The 20,959-nt window shown below is 35.0% G+C and overlaps 1 protein-coding gene across 1 annotated transcript; it reads right to left on the bottom strand.

Annotated features, from left to right (window-relative positions):
• Nucleotides 1–1,458: 1,458 nt before the first annotated feature.
• On the bottom strand, nucleotides 1,459–19,540 carry LOC106924793 (macrophage mannose receptor 1-like). Its single transcript, XM_014998666.2, has 33 exons — nucleotides 19,176–19,540; nucleotides 18,628–18,990; nucleotides 18,364–18,531; nucleotides 17,574–17,729; nucleotides 17,367–17,489; nucleotides 16,992–17,129; nucleotides 16,711–16,890; nucleotides 16,309–16,463; nucleotides 15,525–15,638; nucleotides 15,159–15,274; nucleotides 14,413–14,561; nucleotides 14,135–14,334; nucleotides 13,634–13,749; nucleotides 13,138–13,225; nucleotides 12,894–13,047; nucleotides 12,722–12,760; nucleotides 11,518–11,681; nucleotides 10,576–10,643; nucleotides 10,311–10,411; nucleotides 9,651–9,793; nucleotides 9,279–9,384; nucleotides 8,822–8,949; nucleotides 8,690–8,731; nucleotides 7,973–7,990; nucleotides 7,658–7,681; nucleotides 7,463–7,565; nucleotides 6,459–6,688; nucleotides 5,311–5,476; nucleotides 4,923–5,126; nucleotides 4,717–4,833; nucleotides 3,643–3,795; nucleotides 3,120–3,149; nucleotides 1,459–3,041 (listed from the first exon to the last, which is right to left on the bottom strand). Exons 1-33 carry the CDS (start codon nucleotides 19,237–19,239, stop codon nucleotides 2,776–2,778), a joined length of 4,386 nt encoding a protein of 1,461 aa, XP_014854152.2. The 5' UTR covers nucleotides 19,240–19,540; the 3' UTR covers nucleotides 1,459–2,775.
• Between the last annotated feature and the right edge of the window lie 1,419 nt (nucleotides 19,541–20,959).

Raw genomic sequence — 20,959 nt, 5'->3', positions numbered from 1 at the left:
GTATAACTGAGTAAAATGAACACTGGCAAAATTGCTTGTTCACATGTTATGTGGATACTGTAAAAGAACAGGCAACCATGGTTTCACAAGCAGGACATATTGACTCTGATCTCCTTCAGCCAGTATGTGGTCCAGGTCACTGGCTATTTGGTAGAATGATTTGTGTCCAAGCTTTTATTTCTTACCTCGTGGCTTGAGAAGTCACTTCAATATTTCCTCATGATATGATCTACAGTATTTTGTGAAGTGAACCACCTTTTTTTGCAGCAAAGCATCCAAAGCAAACCTTGGTGCTGTAACCCTGATACCTTCAGATTTTGGAGATTTCAAGCTTTTCACAATTTCTCTTTTTTTGTATCTCACGTAAGAAATCCAAAAAAACAGGAAGTGAGTCAAACTGGTTTAATGTGCACAGCACAATTTAATAGTAAATCAAATCACTGTTCCTGAGTTACCTAAAATCCTTCCTTTTTGCAAGTCTTGCAAAAAGGAAGTCTTCAGAATGCTGACCGTCATTTTTAATTTCTCAAATCCAGTTTCTGATTTCCTCATTTGATTCAGTTAATACTTCAAGTTCACATTCAAAGTGTGTCGTGTTGTCCAAGAAACACTTTGAAATTAAACCTCGGCAAGAGCGACTGTAATGCACAAACACAAACAAAAAATAAAATGAAACAAAAAAGGAACAAAACAATGATTATTTTCAAAGAAAAGCAAAGTTATTAACATTTTGAGAGGGTACATCGGGGTCACCAAAACAATCTGAAAGAATTTGTGCAGAACTTCTTTGTGATTCATTTCAAGGCTACCTGCTTCTTGCCTCCACGGGGTGATGCATGCTTGGTCTCTTTTCACATTTGAAACGTCTTGTTATCCCAGGTGATGAACTAGCACACACAGACACTCATGCAAATAACCCAGATGGATGAAGGTTCATATTTATTTATGCATCCTGTCTATTCTGACGTCAGATCCAAACTTACGTTTATAGTCATTCATGCAATTTAGCTACCATCTCCAGATATAATTTCTGTAGAGCAAAGCCGCCCTGGCACACTTTGGAAACCAGCTTCTTCATTGTTACGCCTTACTTGTTTTAGATCAAAACCCATCTATATTTTATATAGACATATATTTTTATATGTTTGTTAAAACAGTATACTAGGAGACAGTTAATGTGTGGAAAAAAAAGAGCTCCTCTGCCTCAAACAACTTTGAGTTCAGTGTTTTGCCCAACATCAACATGAGGAAGGAGGAAGCTAGAGCTGGAATCCATGTCAAGCAAAACTGTCTAATTGCTGCTCTTTGGTTGCGAGTCTTTCCAGGTTGAAATAGAGATATTAGAACTTGAATATTATATTATCAAAACAGAATAATTACTGATGATTTGTGAAACATTTCCCACCCAAATTATAGCACATTGACCCTTCTTGCCATTGAATTCACAAATTAAATCAATTCCATTTCATTCATTTTGTTTTATTCATATAAATCCCATTTCAAACAAATGTCATTTTAAGGCAATTTACAAAACAGATCTAATTCATCAATAAAATTATAGTCAAACAAAAAAAAAATAAAGTCATTCAGACATATTTAAGATCACATTCCTTCTATATAAATCCCTCTTATAATACAATATGGTCAACACCAGAAATGAAAATTAAAAAATTCAAATAAAACTGAAAAATGAATAGCTTTATTAGCAGATTCCATTTTATTTTATTTTTTTACCAAAGCAACTAGTTGACAGGAAGTTTTGTTAATTTTAATTTTTTTTTTCTTTCAAATATTGATGGATTTTTTTCTGCTAACCCTAATTTCACTGATTATCATGTCAGATATAGATCATTCCTCTTTAACAATACCAGTAGGAACATTCACTGATGACTGTAATGCCAGCACAAGACTTTTACATTAATTATTGCCAAGTGTATAATTTCCCATAAGTCATTTTTTGATCAACTGTAAATATCACAACATATAACATTATTTTTTCAAAATTTATAATCTCTTGCAATGATTTTGTTTAAATAACTGTTGGAAAAATACTAGTTAATTATCATTTATTGATCACATTCATTTGATTTATCATGTACTCATTTGTTGCCTTTTGACCTTACGCTTCTAGACATATCCTGGTTTCAGAATAACATTACATATTGACGGCTGAAGTGAAACTTACACATTGCAGCATTATAGACGTAAGGAAGCAAGTTCGTAAGTTCATTTCCTGCAGGAGATGAGGACTGTCAGCAAAGATAAGAAACCAATGGTGCTACGTGTTTTTGCAGGGTTGCAAAACACAACCTTACATCTGCGCAAATCACGTAGGAAGTGTAGCAAGATAATATCCTTTGTTAGTCAGAGAATGCTCTGACCTACCACCTGTGTAACTCTTTGCATTTTCTCCATGCTGGGAAGTTTAATTAAAGATCTATAGAGACTCTCTAACTTTTGTGAATTCTGTCTTGGTTGTTCTTTTTAGCAAACAAATTTTTCTAACAATAATCTTTGGAGAGGTGTTGTATCATTTCTAAGTGAATGACTGCGTTGAGTCAACGAGTGTTCATGTCTTCTTCCTCGTCTGGCAAATAAGCTTTTGCAGTAGTTAGAATACAATATAGATCCAAGCGACTTGCCACATTCCAGCTAATTGTTAAGTCACCTTCTTGTATAAATCATTTTTTGCATTTACATTGATTTTATGACTGTACAAATGCTAAGCAGCCCAAACAGAGAATACTTCCATGCACCATCTGCTGTCTTTTACAATTATATAGTTATTACAGGCTGACTGTTATCTTCATCGGCGTTCCCCAATAGTTTTTTAGTGTCCACCAAATCTTTCTGTGTCCGGTTGCTGCTGAAGAGTGGGTTGTCGAAGGCCGTTAGCCCTCCAGGGATTGGTATGGTCATCATCTGACGACCAGACTTCTTGAACAGGAAGAAAGCAACACCTGCTCCCACCGCGATCCCCACAATGACTAACACAGCAGATAAAGCTGCGTGACCCCGACCTTGAGGACTCGAGGCAACACCTGCAGAGAAAAAAAAAAGTAGATTATAAGGAACAAAAAGATTTTTCCCAAATAAAAAGAGATGAAAGAATGACTTACTTGGTGCGGATGATGGCTTTGACAGCAACACTGGAAAGAAAAAGAAAAGAGTAATACAAAGTTATAGAACCACCTTTGAAACATCAGTTTTTAACACCAACAGAGGTATCAGTTCATAAAACCCTGAGGTCATAAGAACAATCTTTGGAGATTTTAGTGTGCTAGCTGTGTAAGATAAGTGGTGCATATGGCTCTAGATCTCAAGATCTGGCAACAAAATGTTGAAGTGACCTGAAGGAAAAGCAGTTCCAGGTCACTTCAAAATGTCATTGCCAGAAACTTCACTCCAGGCACCACAGGTCTCTTCAAAGAGTTGGTGAAACACCAGGAAAATGTAACGCAATTCCAATAAATAAAAATAATAACATTTAAGTAAATTTAACATTAAGGCTATTTCTATTTTTCCCCTTTTCATAAGTAAAAAGTGAAACACAAAATAGTTGCCATCTACCCTAAATATTTTTAGAAAATGGAACGAAAGAAAATATTTACAGCTGAGATTTAATTCTTGGTAAAGTTTTACCTTTGGCTGCTTTACAGATGTATGGTCTATCCCAATATCGTTGCCCCGTATGCCATTTCCCGTCTGATGCACTAATCATACCGAAGGGGCTAGATGGATAACTTCGCCAGTTTTCAAAATCCATGACCGTGTTATCCAACCATTTCCATTCTCCTGGGGATAGACAGATATTTTATTATTATGTTTGCTGTATATTATGAAATGAAATGAAATTACACAAATACACTGTAAAATATTTGAAGCTGGTTTAACTTGAAAATGAAAGTCCACCTGCTGCCTTGAAAATGTATTTTCAGTCAACAAGAAAATTGTTTTGGTTTTAATTCTGAAATTAAACTTCATAGACATTTTTTTAAGTTCATTAATCTTGAATTGTGAGTTTTAACTTAATGCTGTAATTTAAACCAAATAATTATTTCACAACATGAAAGAAAAAAAAAACTGTTCTCCCCTAGTTAAAGAGCCACATTTCTCTATGATTTTCACTCACAATAACACAAGATTATTTAACTTATTTTAGCTTATTTATTTAACTAAATGGTTAAATAGTTACTTTAGGATAATTTAAATTCTTGTTTCAAATTGCATGAACAAAATTTTTGATCTGGTGATGAATTTTATTAAATGTCTGCTCTGGAACATTTATCATCCTCAAGCTTTACAAGCTGATAATTGCTAAAAATAAACTTTTACCTTAATAACACACAACAGTCAGATTAATGTAACGCATTTCCATCTCAAGATACAAAAAACATGCAGTTCCCACTCCTGTCTTTTTCTGCTTACAGTTTTTTTAAGTGCTAACTTAAAAACTCAGTTTATTCAACTCTTAGAGGTTTGACAAAGTTAATAATAAAAAAAGTTAACTTACTGCAGAAAGTTTATCTTTCACAAACTCACACATTTAAGTTCAAAATCTAAAACTCACAAAATGTAATTTACTCAAAGAGTAGAAGATATTAGACACAACTAAATGCGGCTCAAACATTTTACAGTGTAACATTACTTTCGTAAAACAGAAAACACATTTTTAGATTTTTCCTCTAAGATTGCCTTTTTTGTGATGTTCATTACCTTTATTAGTTTTGTACAGGCCCATCCAATAAGATGTTTGTGAGTCTTGAAATGGTTTAATGCTATTAAGTATGAACTCCTGTTCAAAGGGATCTCCAATGCTGGCAAGGGATCCACCTTCACAGAACGCACCGGGAGTTATTTTTTTGTGAATGCAACATACATTTTAACTACTGTAGAAAAGACTTTTCACAGAAAACACCTACCATGTCCCAGACAGCTAGTAGTGGCATCTTGCCACTCTTTCTCATCAGAGGAAAATAGGTAGCAAAAACCTCTAAAAGGTTTCCAGGTCTGCCACTGACGTTGGCCAAATGAAAACCGAGAAGGCCGATATCCAGACATAGACGAATGTGGGTCTTCTGGACAAACTCCAGGATAATCGTCTGTCTTCACTTCTGGTGGTATGTCTGTGTAATATATAAACAGTGGTACAAATTACTTATTTTAATAAATCAAAACCATTTTATTAAAATTCATATAGCATTACATAGCAAAATGGAAGAAAATTGAAACAGTAAAGTGTGGATTTAAGCAACTTAAGGGATGTACGTGCTTATATGTTTATTTAGAATACATTTAGTTTGCTTTTACCTGTGGACTTCATGCAAAGACTGCTGAACTCCTGATTGCAATCGTTGGTTTTCCATTTTCCATCCACATCCACATAAACACAAATTCCATCTCTACGTGGTTCATTATGATCCCAGCGAGTAAAAATTAATGGCCATCCTTCTACGTATTGGAAGTAGTTTTTAGTCTGAAAGTAAAAGAAAAACATCCCAAAAAAAAAAAAAAATAGATAATGCATACAGCTCAGTTACCTAGTGTTTTGTGTTAATGTTCCTACATTTTTGGTAACACAGATATCACAAATATCTTGTTTTGAAATTAAATCGTTACTCTAGGACTTAGCAGGGCTGCATGCATGTTGTAGTTACTAAAACAAAACATCTACACAGACGGCAAATGAAACAGAAGAAATTTCTACTCTCTTCTTTTTTTTTTTTTACTTTTTTTCTAAAAAGTAACCTAAATTCTAAGATGCATTTAAGAAAGTAAGAAAAAAAAATTGCTTTCAATTGCAAAAACAACATATTTGGTCCTGAGATAGATGTACACTTTGGATTTCAAACCATTGCTAATAATTCAAATGCATTTATTTCAATGGAAATCAATCAAAAATAACACACATACTTTAAAGATGTAATTGTAAATGTAATACCACCAATGTTTTGCAATATGCCAACTTAGATGGCAAATAGGAAATAATGTGGATGCTTATAAGACATAGCTTCTCTTGGGTCAGCACTCTTTGTAAGGTGACGCTGTTTTGAAACAAATTATTGAGACTGCATATTTGTCAATAAAATAGAGTTGTCAGATGCATAGAGCAAAAATAACATGGCTTATTTAATATCTAAATGTATTGTGCATAGCCTTCAAGTAGCTCTGAAATCAAAAATATTCAACATTAAATTTAGTGCTGTTAGAACATTGGGGTGAAAAAATCATAAAACTTTTTCTTTAGAAAAAAAAATCTGTTAAACATTTTTCAACTGATCAAACTGAAACTCTTGTAACAGTATATTTCCACTTAATGCATTAGACAGGTGTTGCACCCGTAAAAATGTGCTTTTTGTCAATTCCCTGTGAGCATTTTATCATGAAAGCATTACATCTAGTAAGTTCGAGTGGATTCTAGAATAAACGTTTAATTTTAGAGGCTTTAGAGACCATACCTGGTTTTTATTGAGTCCAATCCACAGAGAACGATTAAGATTCAACGCCAGCAGCTCAATGTAAGCCTGTGTCCACTCAGTCCGCACGCTGACCAGCTTGGCGCTGTCAGCTTCACAGGCCTTCTGAGCTTCATACCAGTTCTTTTGCTGGGTAACAAGCTTGATGGAGTCATTTAGGATTTTGAAGTAGTTCTCTGGATTTGTTTGAGTTTTATTAGGTAGATCTTCATCTGTTTTAGAATAGAAAAGATAAGTAACCATTTTTTTTTTTTTAATCACGGTACTCAGTTCATTGCAAAAATGTGCATTTAAAGATGTATTTAAATATTATAAATGATCATAATTAAATAATGTCTACTTGTAAATCAGAATGCATGAGTTGTGTAACCTTGTAAAATAAAATGGAGAAACATTTTTTGTGCATCCATAGTAAAGAATTTGTGTAAAAAAAAATTGTATTTGTAAAATGTCCTTTTACTGATACAAATAAAAAAAACTCCCTTGCTTTTGTGTGAGTTTCCACCTGCAGGTACTAACTTTTACAGCTGATGGGACAATGCCATGTCAATTAAAGATAATTAATTGATAATGGCATTGACCTATCTGTAATCCACTAAGATTAGTAGAAGGATTATGCAATAAAAATGGTTTAAGGTTGAAGTCAGACATCTGACTTTGCCTATAATAAGATCCTGTGGCCGCAACAGCCAAGCCCAACCATAATCTTATTGGATTGTTACATTTGTGTTTGGCCAATCAGCCAAAGGAAAGAAAAGAAAATCATTTCTACAAGGTTCACAACTACACATTCTTATTTACAAGTATTAATAATGTAAATTTTATTTGCAATTTTACCAATCATTTGCTGTTTTTTCACAGAGAGAAATAAACTAGACCTGGGCTGAAGGTTAAAAGTGGGACAGATATGTGTAGTACACAAGAAAGTCAAGTGAAAATTTGACTGTTTTGAAAATCATCAGCAGGAACCATGTTAAATGACTTACTTAAGGGCATTGAACATATAAATCCATTGGTGTCATTGCAGGATTTAGGTATCCATTTTCCAATTCCAAATGAAGGATTAGCGTTGATCACGGCACACTTTTTCTGTTGGAAATGACAGGCCAGCAGACGTAGTTCACAAAACCTTTAATGGTTAAGTGTAAAATGGTAAAAATTACATTTTAGAAAATACTCACCTTATCTTGAAGGCTTACAAATATCTGCAAGACAAACCGACATTATAAGATTATTATAATCTGTATACCTCAGAATCAGAGAAACGTTTTTGATGCTCGCAGGGGAAAACTGAGAGAGTTGTGATCAGAATTACAAGGAGAGATAATATTTATTCAGTCATATTTTCTTCACTGCTCTACAACCCACCCCAGGTCTACACCCCTCACTATTAGGATATAATTTTATACCACTGGGTCAGAGCGAAGCTTGTTTCTTTAGCAAAAGTAATGGTTTCTAATGGTTTCTGTTCATTCAGTAATCTAAGAATTACTTACGTCATCGTCAAAGTGATACTGCAAAAGAATCCAAAAAGAAAAATAATCAATAAATAGCTTAGAAATCTTAACTTCAAATATACATTTTGAAGTCATGATTTAAAAATATTAAATATACAAATAAATTGCTCTCAAGCAGTTACACATTCAAATTTATAGGCTGGCATACAAGAAAACCAAAAGTTAGTTTTTATTAAGTTAATTATAAAGCTTTTTTTCTTCACGAAGCAAACGAACTACAAAATGTCATGATTTGTGAGGCTGAGTGGTAAGAGAGAACGCAGAACAGGCCCCAGGATGAAGGTGATAATGATTTAATGAAAAAATCCACAGAATGGAACAACAGGCAGCAAGACGTAACACGACGAGGATCCGACAACAGACAAAGACAACTTTTGGGACTAAATGCACTGGGACATAATCAAAGAAACGAGACACAGCTGGGAACAATCAGGACGGCACAGAGACTCATAGGGGAAAACAGGACACAGAAAACCTCAAAATAACACACAGAAAAACACAGATCACCACACAAAATGCTTGTTTATTTTTCAAAATATTTATGGGGTTAAAATAAAATGATCAAATAACATTTTCGTAAAGATTGTTAAAACTGTGAAGCAGTTGCAACTCATTAGCCAAACATTTTTCTGTAGCAGGAGACAAATTTTAGAACCACTGATTTTGCACAAAGAAAGCTGAATGTTTTTATCTTACCATAGGACCGTAACGGTGTGAAAAGTGGTAAATTCGTTGTTCCTAAAATTTAAAACAAAATCTTATACTTAATAAACTGTCTGAGCGATACCATTTTCAAATTGCCAACACAAACATGCAATGTTTACTTACAGGAAACTCAAGATTGACATAAGACCTCGGCCGTCCATCAGTCCAGTAAAACCCACTGCCATATGAGCTCTGAAAACCAATCCACAGGTCTCTGTTTGGTGTTTTAGTCATTTCAGACACCAAAAACACTGAAAACAGAAAACAGTCGTTAAAATCCCAGACAATTCCAGATCAACAACATAATAAAATTTCTGGCTTTTCTGAATGACATGGCCAATTTCCATCACTTTGCATTCCAGTTTAAACCTAACCATGTTTAGACTTGCACACACAATCTTTCTAATGAGGGTGGTTAGTAGCCAAAGACAAAGCATAATAGGGGTAAAAACTCAATGATAACTGAACAACAGCAAAGCTGATGGCTAGAAAACTTAGCAAAATACTCAAGTAAATATGACATTTGTAACAAATAACCTGAACTGAAGTAAATGTTTAAAACTTTTATGAGAAAACAAACCTTGCTCATGTCTTGAGGGAATAGAGGCCAGGTTTCCTCCGTAGTCTCTACATTGTTGCCTTGCATCAAACCATGTTAAGTTTTTGTCACTTATGATCTTGTAACACTGAAATTGAGACGTAAGAAATTAATTGACAACTTGTGTATATTCCAGCTGAATGCATTCGATCTAGCTCCAATGGGAAGAGGACCAGATACTCTCAAGATATAAAGCTGAAACCAGAGGGCCAGTTTAGATCGACTCAACAATTTTATGCGTCATTTTTTGTCTTCTTATGGGAGACAAGGACGGGTTTTTATCACTCGTGGAATATTCATCTCAACATCTCAAGAGCATGTTTTTCTCCCATTATTTATTCATCTAATTCTCACCTTGAAGTTGATCTTCTGCCAGCCGTCTTTGCAGTTACCTTTAGGTGGAGCAGTAGGAGCCACGGTGGCATTGACAGGAGGTGAGCTACTGCGCTTACAAATAGAGCCGAATTCAAATCCACAGTTGTAATCATGCCAGAACCCTGTGAAACCATAAAAGGCAAGTCAGGAAGTCGCAATGTGCATCTCACATTTTTCTGTGAGATGGGGATTGGTGACATTTATCAAAGTATTCATATTTACATATTTTTGTACTTTTTTTTTTTTATCTTTTTCTAAAATTGACCCATATTTTTTTCTTAGCTGTAAAGAGATAGCTTGTTATTTCATTTTCTGATTTTTTTCATTATTGTTCTGATTTGAAGCTTTCTGTAGTGGCACTTAAAATAAAAATACGATAACTAAGAAGAAGATCTATGGGTGTTGGTGAATGTGAAATATTAAAGTAAAAAACGTACCAGTAGTATTGTTATGGCGGTATAATAATAAACTATTTTGTTTATAGTTCATATCACTCCCTTGGTCTTAGTTTTATCTTTTTTTTTAAATGAGTAAAAGCTGGTGAACCATTTTTCTACAGTACCCTATTCTCTTGCTTCATTATCCAAAGAATACAATCAGAAGGACAAGTTAGTTATTTTCATTTAGTCATCTACTCACCATGGAACGATCTCATGGAAACACAGTTTTCGTCATTATTAGCAAAATTAGGTTGTCCTTCATCCCACATTTGATAAATTACTGGAGAACCATCCATCCATCTGAAAGCAAAAAAAGACAAGGTCAAGCATGCAAAGAAAAATACACTACTCCATTAATCTGCTCTATTACCATTACAGTTAGTTATAATGCTTTGGAAGAAAGCTTGCAAACAGATTTATTAATATTCCTTTGTCTTCCAGATATGTTTGGATGATATACTTACTGGAATGACTTGTCAAGATCCACAGTTAATCCAATCCAGACAGAACTAGAATCAGAACGTCTGGATAGCTATACTCAAACAAAGGCTTATTTTAGTTTATGAGTGCAGGAGAATATGTCAGAGAAATGTGACAATAAATTCAGAAAGGAATAACTAGTGTAAATTCATAACACTGTGAACTTCAGAGAACTTTGCAAAAGGCAAATGCAATTCTAATCCTGCTGCATATAACATAATTTCTTTGCCAATTCATTAAGTTACTCATTTGGCTCAGTCAAATAAGGAACTTAGCAAAACTGTAATCCAAATACAAACAATTATATTTATTTCATTTCATTTTTTTTTCCTTTGTGACATCAGTATTACAAACTTTATCATATTCCAAACTAATTGTGAAAGGAATGGGAAATGATAGTTCCCTCTTTGTTGTTTTTAGCACTTGTTTATACATTTGTTGTAAATTACTACATTTGTTTTTAGCCCTGGAATTAATATTCTATTCAACCTACTATTACCAAAGTGATTGTGGAAGTCTTCAAATATATATAGTGAGTGATGTTCATTCGGATTGGCCAAAATAGGAATCTGCAGGTCAAACTAAAACTGACAAATAAAAGGGGGGCTGAAAACATAATAGTTTTAGATTCTTTTTTTTTTATGTTTAAATCTGTTATTTTTCTTCAGCTTCACAATGTTATGAACATTTGTGTGAATTTAAATCACAAAATCCCAATAAAATACATTTGATATATTTATGATAAAAAGTTCAAAGGGTATGGATGATTTTGAGACTGTTCACAGAATTTGTAATATAGATTCAAGTAAATTAAAATTTAACTGAAATCTGGTGAATATTGATTTCTCTTTGACGAGCTAGATTTGAGTTTTATTGTATTTTGTAGCTATTGGAATTGTGCCTTACCGAAGAATGAATAAACATACCTGCTTCCACAGGAAAATACGTTCTGCTTCACTGTTGATGGTTACAAGGTCAGCATGTTTCTCTCTGCAGGATTTCCGAGCATCTTCATTGGCCATTTGCCGGTTTTCAAAATAGTATTGATTTCCCCCCCATTCCAGCCAGCCATCACCGGTACGGTTGTAATCTGTGCATTTGCCATAGCAGATAATGCATATTAGATACTCATATGAGAAAAGTCTGATATGGTACAGGCAGGTTGTAGTCTTAGATTAATTGGCAGAGCTTAAAAGCAATCACTAATGGTTGTAATTTGCTGAGATGTATTTGTGAACAAGTTGAGCTCAAACACAAACATTAAACTCATTGCATCAGATGGTCGCTATGGTAACAATCTAACCATGAAGATTCTTCATTGAACTTTTACACAACATTTAAATCTTAAATTTAAATGTTAAATAATTTAAAATCGTTTTTTTTTTATCTATGCAGAAATCATTAAATAAAACGTAACAACATTGTCATTCTCAATAAGCAAATGTTAAAATTTGACATCTATGGTCTGTGATAAAATGTTAGCATTCATGCCTAAGCAGCTGCTTAGTTCATTTATGCCTGGAGTCAACTCTAAATATGACCAGCATTACATAGAGTTTGAAGATCTGCTGGTTAATTACTTAATTGGGATTTAACAGAAGTGCAAACATATTATATTATTTATTTTAATTGTGTTTTTGTTTGTTGTTTTTAAGACTCTAAGTATTGTCAACAAGTATCCTATAGTTACCCAGTAATATTTTTACATTTCCTGTCAACTTGACATTTTTTACTACAAAAACATGGTGGCCTGCTGGTGGACCATCTTGGCTCCCCTACCGCTGGGTTTGGCCGTTTTTCTGCGGGGAAAAGCTGGCAGACATGTAAACATATAAAGAAAGGCGTTTCTCAGGATTTAAGCTCAGGATTTAAGGAGAACAGGCTACCTGAACCGGAAGAGAACCAGTCAAACCCAGACTGATCACAGACTGTTAACAACACAGTTGTGATTTGTGAATTTCAAAAAGTAATATTCTATTTGCGAGAGCAAAAAATATGTGCACAGGATGAGGGGCTTGCCAGGGGTATCACATCGCATGACTGGCATCACTGCCAGTAAGATTGTTGACTATTGCATCTCAAATTGAAAATCTGAGTTATTGTATTCAGGTTAATACATAATGTACTCACCTGGAGTTGGAGTGGGTGGCGGTGACTTTGGAGTCAATCCTACATATAGATAGAAAGCACACCAGAAATCATAAAAAATATGGTATAACTGAGAACTATAACAAGAACTTTGGTAACATTAAATGTATCTAAGAACAACTTTACATAACTGTATGCCATAGCCACGTTTTACCTGTGCGGATCTGACAAACAAAGCCATTACGTGCTTCACACTGATTATCATTCCAAGATCCTGATTCATCCCACTTGTGTGAATAGAATTCAACGCAAGATTCAACACTGTTTTTGTTGTTTGGCTCTCCATCTTGCCAGTGCTGAAAGTTTACCTGTTAAGGAAACCATTACGATAAAGACATGCGTAAAAAGTTTTGACACGGATTAAGAAGGCCTGCAAAGAAAGACATCTGTTTACTCACTGGAGATCCGTCACTCCACACATAACCAGTGCCCTGGTCATTGGCACTAAGTCCAATCCAGAGTTTTGAAGACCTGTAGTAATAGGGTCTGGAAACAGGTGATATACTTAAGTCTCAATAACAAATACAAGATGAGACCATGACTTCTCTAAATATATTTTCATTGCTTAATAAATGTATTTCCTCATTTAAGTCTGTCTTGCAGTCTTGCCTTATGCATTCCACTGAGGCATACTATAGACAAGCCCTAAAAGTATACTTCACTGTAAAGGCAAATATACACAACATTTTATAATGTAAGCATGCTATATGGTATCTCTTATCCATAATGTGATTTCAGCCTTATTAGCAGTTACTGAGAAAATAGCAAAGGGATACTGATCATTTTGTAAATGAAAAAACAAACAAAAAAAGAAAACGACATAAAAAGGCATTCTGGTGCATCTCCTTGAAAAATTGCTGTTTATGGCAGTAGGTAAATAAAGTCATGCTGTACCCATATGATTGCCTATTCAAATTCATCTCAGCAGCGCTGTGGAAGCTCATAAGGTCTCCTCCGATTCCTCTGCAGTAGTCCCTGGCCTCAAACCATGACTTAGACGCTGAAAATATCTAAAAACACAAGAAGTTCACCTCCTGTTATCCGTCTGTCCATTCAACCCTCATTTCATTATTGAGCAAAATTCAAGAGGATGTGACGTCTCCCTGTAGTTCACCCTCTGATGTCTTTTGTTTATCAGTTAACTGTCATCATCAAAACTATGAGAAAACGTGCAGGTTGTCTCAGACAAGTCAAAAGGCACTCAGAAAGGCAAACTCATGGTTTCAAATTATTATAAAACAGCCACTGAGGATTATATTATTAGTGTTTCAATTATTTGAAAACATAAAACAATCAAAATTGCAATCAGCTATTTTTTTCCAACTGACATTGTTCGCTTATGTTAACAAATCATTGCAGTTTAGCGGCGCATACATTAAAAACGTCAAATTTCACCTTGTGGCAGACATATCTCGACTGGACTCTGGTCCATCCATCTGCACATTGGTCAGAGGGACGAGTTGTTGGTGCAGGCGTCGGAGCTGTCCCTTCTGCTTGATATTTGCAGATGTATTTCTGTCTGTTTGTACATGGCAAAACGTCCCAGAGGCCCGCAGTGCTGCCTGTGGTCATCGCGACACAACCCTGGTTGTGGGCTTGTTGGGAAAGAAGTCATAAGTTGTCATTTTAAAAGTTACTTTCAAACACATTATATGAACATAGATGTTTTGTACCTGGCATTTCCCTGTTCCAGTGAGTGTATCTCACAGGGGCCGTGCTGGTCCACTCAAAAACGTCTCGGTTCTTCTGGTTTGAAAGCCCTAACCAGAAATGTTTCTCTGATCTGAGGCCCACCAAGCTGACTAGGAAGGCATTATCCACCCTGGAAACATGGACAATAAAATAATAAATCATTTACCACTTCTGTTTACTTGCACTTAGTTTGGAAGCTGTATTATTACATGACTTTTGTTATTTAACTTACATATTTGATTTTGAATTACCGAACAGGTTGATTTAGCTAAATATAAAGATTAAGTTGGGTGTGTTAGTCCTAAATACTGAGCTATTTAGATGCAATAATGTAAAGATATTTCTGAAATAACAAGATAGAGCTACAGTATGTTTCACATTAGTTAGACAGCTAGATTGTATTAATGAGATGTTGCTGCTATCTAGTCCTACTAGGTCTAGGATCATACAGAACAACATGGTGTAATATTTCACATGTTTTTATCCATTTAAGGCTTTTTAATTCTTATTTCTTTATCTGGGAGGACCTGTTGTTTCTTCTTATGTCACCTAATTTGTTTATCCTCACAAGAAAATTTATTGTATTTCATGATTTTAACAATGTTTCTATGAACATTTTTTTGTTTTTTTTGTTTCTAACAACAAAATCTCTTTGTTGTTAGAAATCTGCCTCGTTCACTCTCGCTGTCTCTCTCTCTCTTTTTTTAACACGCTTGTAAAAATATACCTGTTTGAAACATCTGCCAAGTAAGAATTTGATCTCTTGCAGTCCTCTTTTGCGTCTCCAAATGTCTTTCTCTCTGTTCCAATGAAGTAACAGTAGGAGCCGTATCTTTTCCAACCCTTTTCAGGAAAAATAAAAACAGCATTTTTATCTCTTTCTGTGTAAAGAAGTAAAATAATACAACAGATAACAAAACTTTGAACTGACAATTGTGAATTACTAGTTCTATCACTTATGAAAACTGTGTTCTGTTTTCAGCACTTTGGAGAATCTTTTCAAATTTACTCTGTTGAAATCTTCCCTCTTTCGCTTTTATGCCAGATAAAATATCAAAACATTTTTTTTCCAGACTTGAAAGAAATCACTCACAGTTTTGCAGCCTGCATCCTGCTGTATTTCATCTCCAGTGGGCTCAGAAGCACTGGCTTTCATACAAATAAAGCCGTGGCTCTCCTTACAGTCACGATCATCCCAGTTTCCATTCTACAGAAAGAAAATACACAGTTTGTTTTACAATATATTGTCAAAATACACACATTGGATCTATGCAGACCCATTCAAAATAACGTAGAAAAGTTACTTTATCTTAGGAACTTAATGAACAAGTGAAACAAATTAAAAGATAGATTACACACAGATGGATGTTTGAATGTGTATATTGCTGTAAATTATGATAATTTTCCACTTACAGTTAATGAAAGTATTACATCTGAGCAATAAAAAGCTATTTTTAAAAACACAAATGTTGGCTTAATGAAAAGTATGTTTAGTACCTGCTTAAAGGTTGTTATTGTCAAAAGGTACTTTTAATCTGACAAGCAAGGCTCATCGGATTGTATATTCTAATTTATTGAAAATTACTGCAATGCCTCCAATGAGTTCTGGTTCTCCTATCAGTGGGATTTACTTGAAAAATCTCCAAATGGGTGACAACCTGATCAAATCCTTGAACTACCTCCACTAACTCTTTTCTATGTGGAGAAACAGTGGATGTTCTATGAAGGAAGCTCATCTACCGACATGGATCCCATCTCATAAGCCGAGTGACTATAAATGCATTTGTAAATTTAGAGCTTTGCTTTTTGGCCCAGCTTCATCACAGCAGACCAGATTCAAATTTGTCACATTTAAAAGAGAACATAATGCTTCTTACCTCTCCTCTGACAAGAACACAGTCGTTTTGGTTATTTCCACCTTGTGGTTTTCCAAACTGCCAGCTAGTGAAGGTAACTGTGGTGTGGTCAGTCCAGTCAAACAGGCCTTCTGTTTTCTTGTCATTAAGTCCAATCCAAAGCTCATCAGTGGAGGCTGCAGACAGAGGAAATAAATAAAGGAATGGCTATTATACATCTATATATCTATCATTACTTTATAGCACTTCATATACTTTAATTTATGAGCTTAGTTTGCAGATTCCTTATTGTGATTAAAAGGAAAGGCAAAAAAGTTAGCTTGAATTTATGTTCAAGTTAGCAGTTAGATGGTTTTGTCACATGTAAGAAAACCCCAAACTAAGAAACCACCAGAAGAAAGATTGGTATAAAAATTGGGCTACCATAACCAAGCTCAGTGGTGATGAAACTGTGGTCCTCCATATTGCGAATGCTTGCAAGGTCCCCTCCGTCTTTACGACAAGTCTGCTGAGCACCAGACCAGCTTTGCGCATTTCGATAAAGTTGGAAGCAGTGGCCGTTGTATGGAACCCACGGTGCTGAACAATGTCCCATGTCAGGAACTGATTGCAGGATACACAAAAAGGAGAATGTACAAATACAAGTTCACAACATCATAAGCATATTTTATTTCCCCCAGAACTAATGATAAAAATGTTCTTACCCGCCGTTGGAGAAGCCAGAACTCCTTTACTGTAGCAGATGTAGCCGAATTTCTTGTTGCATGTTGAACTTTGCCATGCGTACCTTACGCTTCCGTCCATCACTCCACAGGTATGTGCTGGATTATTAACTGGGTGTCCTACAACGACATGATGGACAACGTTAGGTATGTTGCAGCGTCACTTAACTATTTTTTCACATGAGGATTTCATTTTGTGACGTGTTTAGTTTTCTATCTTGACAGAAAACGATTGTGTAAATACAACGCTGTGAGTTTTTGTTGTTTCCAGAGGGACAATTGCTGTTGTATATAAATGAGAAGAACCATTTGTGAACCCTGTGATTTTTATTGAAATATGAGACTGAAAAATCTTACCTGAATCCCAATTAAGGTAACGAAAAGGGTCCCCATTAGACCATTGCCAGCCATGATCTGAATCCAGAGTCAGCCCGGTCCAAAGTCTGTATCCTTGGTGGGTACCTCCTGGCTCGAGCAACGCTATAAGAGTGAAATAAAAGAACATTTAAAAAGACAGACCTTGAAGAGCTCATGTATTCTCTTGCCAGTCTGAATTCTTGTAACCTGTGATGTAAGCCTTCTCCTGGGGGTCAGTGATGGTGAGCAAGGAGGCGCTCTGCTGCTTGCAGCTTGTTTCAGCCTCTGACCACGTCAAAGCAGACTCGGTGTTCAGTTGATAAACTGCTCCACTTGTTGGATGTTTGATCCAGCTGTCCTTATCTGCAAAACATTATATACAAGTTCATCTAACTAAATAAAAAAAAAATAAAAAAACGTATCTGTCATGAAGACATCAGATAACATGTACGCATTCTCTATTTAAATAGCAATTAAATGTTATTTTTTCAGTAATTCCACAAAGAAATGTAACTTTTACATTTTATATATTAGCTACAGAGTGAAATAATTCAAGCCCTGTGAACTCAAACCCAGCAAGTGCTGTTAGAAATATCAGTCGAGTTGAGCATCGGCCCATATTTTGGGAAGCATCCCAAGACTCTTAAATCCTTTACAATCATCAAAGGTTAAACCTGTTTCTTAAGGAAACTTTCCTCCCAAACCCTTTCCTTCTGTGAGCAAAGTGCTGTGTACAAGCACTTTTATTATTGTTCTTTTGTAGTATTTATGTTTTAAACCAGCCTTGAGGGTTTCATTCACTTTTACAAAGATTTACCAATTTACTGAGGTGGCATATTTATGTTATTTTGCTTTTCCTAAGTTTTTTTAAATTTATTTTAATAGATCAACATTCACTGATGATAAAGTGCTTATATAATTTAAAATGGCAGAACAACATGCATTAAAACACTAACTGTACTATATTATTATGATGAAAAGATTGTTCAGTACTCACTGTTTGTTGGGCAAAAGCCCCATGTCTGATGTTCATACTTAGTTTCAACAGAACACCAGGCTTGGCCTCGGTTGTTGGCCAAAGTGCAACTTGAGTACCACTGGTTTTCATAAAAGAAAGGGAACATGCAGGGCCTTCCTGCTGCATTGCCTCCTATGGTGTAAAGTTCTGAAAAATGAATTTTAAAAAAATAGTTGCGATTAAGCACTCCGTTTGATGCTGATTAAAAATTTGTTGGATTTTGCAAAGAATGCAGTTTTATACCTCTGTATGTTCTTGTGCAAGCTCCACTGGATGTCCCAGATATCATGAGTTTGCTGTTGGGTCCTTCTTTTGTCACTAGTACAGCTCTGTTATCTGCTTGGAGCTCAACAAAAAGCCTCTGTCCTGTGCTCGCTTGGAGGGTGAGCACTTTGTCATTCGTACAGTTCCACTTCTGGAGCTCACTGTTTTCATCACAGTCATAGAGGCTTACTTCACTCATTGGAGTTGCCCCCTGGACTCCCAGACATTTATTTTTCCCAGGCACCAGCAATCGGTCAGCAGTTGTCCAGCGTATTTCCTGGCAAACGGAGTCCGTTTTAACCAAGCAGAAACCAGCTGCGTTGGTAAGTTGAAATGGTGAATCTGAAAAGAGAAATTGTTCCAAATGAAAAGCTCTCATAAATATTCCAGCATTCAGCAACTAGAAAATGTTTTGTCTATGTTATACCGACATAAAAGCAATAATGAGACACAGATTTCTATGTGCAACTACTGCTATTTAAAAAAAAACCTGAAACAGATTGATGTCAAAAGTTGGAATACTGCACCATCTAATGCCAGGCACTGCAGCATTTTCAGAAGGAGCACAGTGACAATACATGTGCTCCTCATGATTCTTCTTAGACTTTCTCCCCAGGCGATCGCTTAGTCCATGTAATGTCTACACAAAATCTAGAAGTTGTGTTGGTCAATATGAAGAGATTGGGGTTTTTATCTGCAGACACATCGTGTCAAACCACGTCATCGCATCTCTTTTTTTTTTTATTCTTTCTAATTAGTCAGCGTTATGTCTGGTTTGTTTAGTGGCTCTTACTTCTGACAAATAAGTAATTACTATGGACTTCCTGAAATCTGAATGAGCAATTGGTTCGAAGAAAGACACTGTGGCACCAAGTTCTGCCTATAACTCGTTCTTTGCATCCCAACAGACAGGAAAATATGTGCGTAAACGGAGACCGCAGACAGACTGACTTCCTGTGGTTGCAAAAGAGGTTTTTTGAGAAAGATCATAGCTTATCAGAAAGCCAACTGCTCAACTGGTCATTTGTCATCAACATCAAGTGCTTCTCATTAACTTGTATAACAATTTCGTAGAAAGTTAAAAATTCAAAGAGCAAGCATTTCAACAACTGCACTGACTTTAAGTTAGATGATTTTCAAGTCTTTGAAAGTTATACGTTTTAGTTTTATAACTACAAAATGTTATGTATCATGCAAAATGAACGGTAGACAGTTAGGGATGTGATTTATTTTGTGGTTTACAAAGATTTAGACCAACATAGTAGAAGTCAGTTTCAGAAATTATCTGGAAACTATTGGGAAATAGTTGCAAAAAGGGAAGTCTTCACAATGCTGACTGCGATTTCTTTTCTTACTTCTCTGGAAAACATTTCATTAAGTTCAGTTTAAAAACCCCTTTATACTGGTAATCATTCCAAAATCTAACTTTTATTAAAGAGAAAAACTTTATATTTCACAGGAATAGTGTTGTACAGACACTGTGGACTTTCTAACAACGTTTTGTTTCTTAGGGACTTAACATTGACAAAGATTCACAAGTCTCTGCAAGAACCAAAGCTGATTTTTCCATAATGTTCCATTTAAGTAAATGTGTGCATTGCCCATTGCAATGTATTAATGGCCATTATTTTCTCAAGGCCATGGAAAAGTTTAAGAGTGGGAGAGCGCTTCAATATGTGTGCTGTTAATTAATAAGTAAAATTGCACCTTTCACAGGTAAAATCATAGGCACAAAAAACACAAAAACAATAAACTCTTTTTTGTACTTGTATTTGCTAAGTTATTTAAAATTACTTATTAAAGAATGGCAAAAAGATATGGATGATAAACATGGAAAACATGCTAGATTATCCAAGCACACTAGCCATCAATTTATTCACTTCAATTTATGTTGTCACACATATTTAACACTGCAAAAAAGGTTTAGGATCAATATTCATTATCCATATTGTACATTCTGTTCCTTTCTGAACATTAATGCACAACTGTAGCAAATGAAGCAAAAATGTAAAATACATGGAAATAAAAACTAGTAGGAATATGTTATAAAGTGAAATCTAAAAAAATAAGATAAATAATTGCACGAGTAAAATGAAAATGTAAAAATAAAAATAAGAGTAAAGTTTATGTCAAAATTGAAAAAAAAAATTGCTATGAAGGTAAATTGAATTATAAAACAAGAGGCAAAGTTGTCTATTTTTAAGTTAAAGGGTACATGTTAAGTTTATTGATTGATTTACTTTCTTTTTTAATTTTATTTTTTATTATGTCAGTTTCGATCCTCTATAAGAAAACCTAAATTTGTCATGGA

This window comes from Poecilia mexicana, unplaced genomic scaffold (assembly GCF_051168715.1).
Source record: "Poecilia mexicana isolate PSO_F unplaced genomic scaffold, ASM5116871v1 scaffold_17, whole genome shotgun sequence".
Lineage (NCBI taxonomy): Eukaryota > Metazoa > Chordata > Actinopteri > Cyprinodontiformes > Poeciliidae > Poecilia > Poecilia mexicana.
This window is presented reverse-complemented; position numbering and strand designations above follow the sequence as displayed.

What these genes read in the sequence shown, in the direction of transcription:
- LOC106924793 (XM_014998666.2), bottom strand. Translation starts at nt 19,239, where the DNA reads ATGAGGAGCACATGTATTGTCACTGTGCTCCTTCTGAAAATGCTGCAG. An exon ending in TTGGCAGATGTTTCAAACAG is followed by an intron (nt 14,562 to 15,158) that starts GTATATTTTTAC and finishes CCATGTTTCCAG; the next exon opens with GGTGGATAATGCCTTCCTAG. An exon ending in GCCACCCACTCCAACTCCAG is followed by an intron (nt 11,682 to 12,721) that starts GTGAGTACATTA and finishes GCAAATGCACAG; the next exon opens with ATTACAACCGTACCGGTGAT.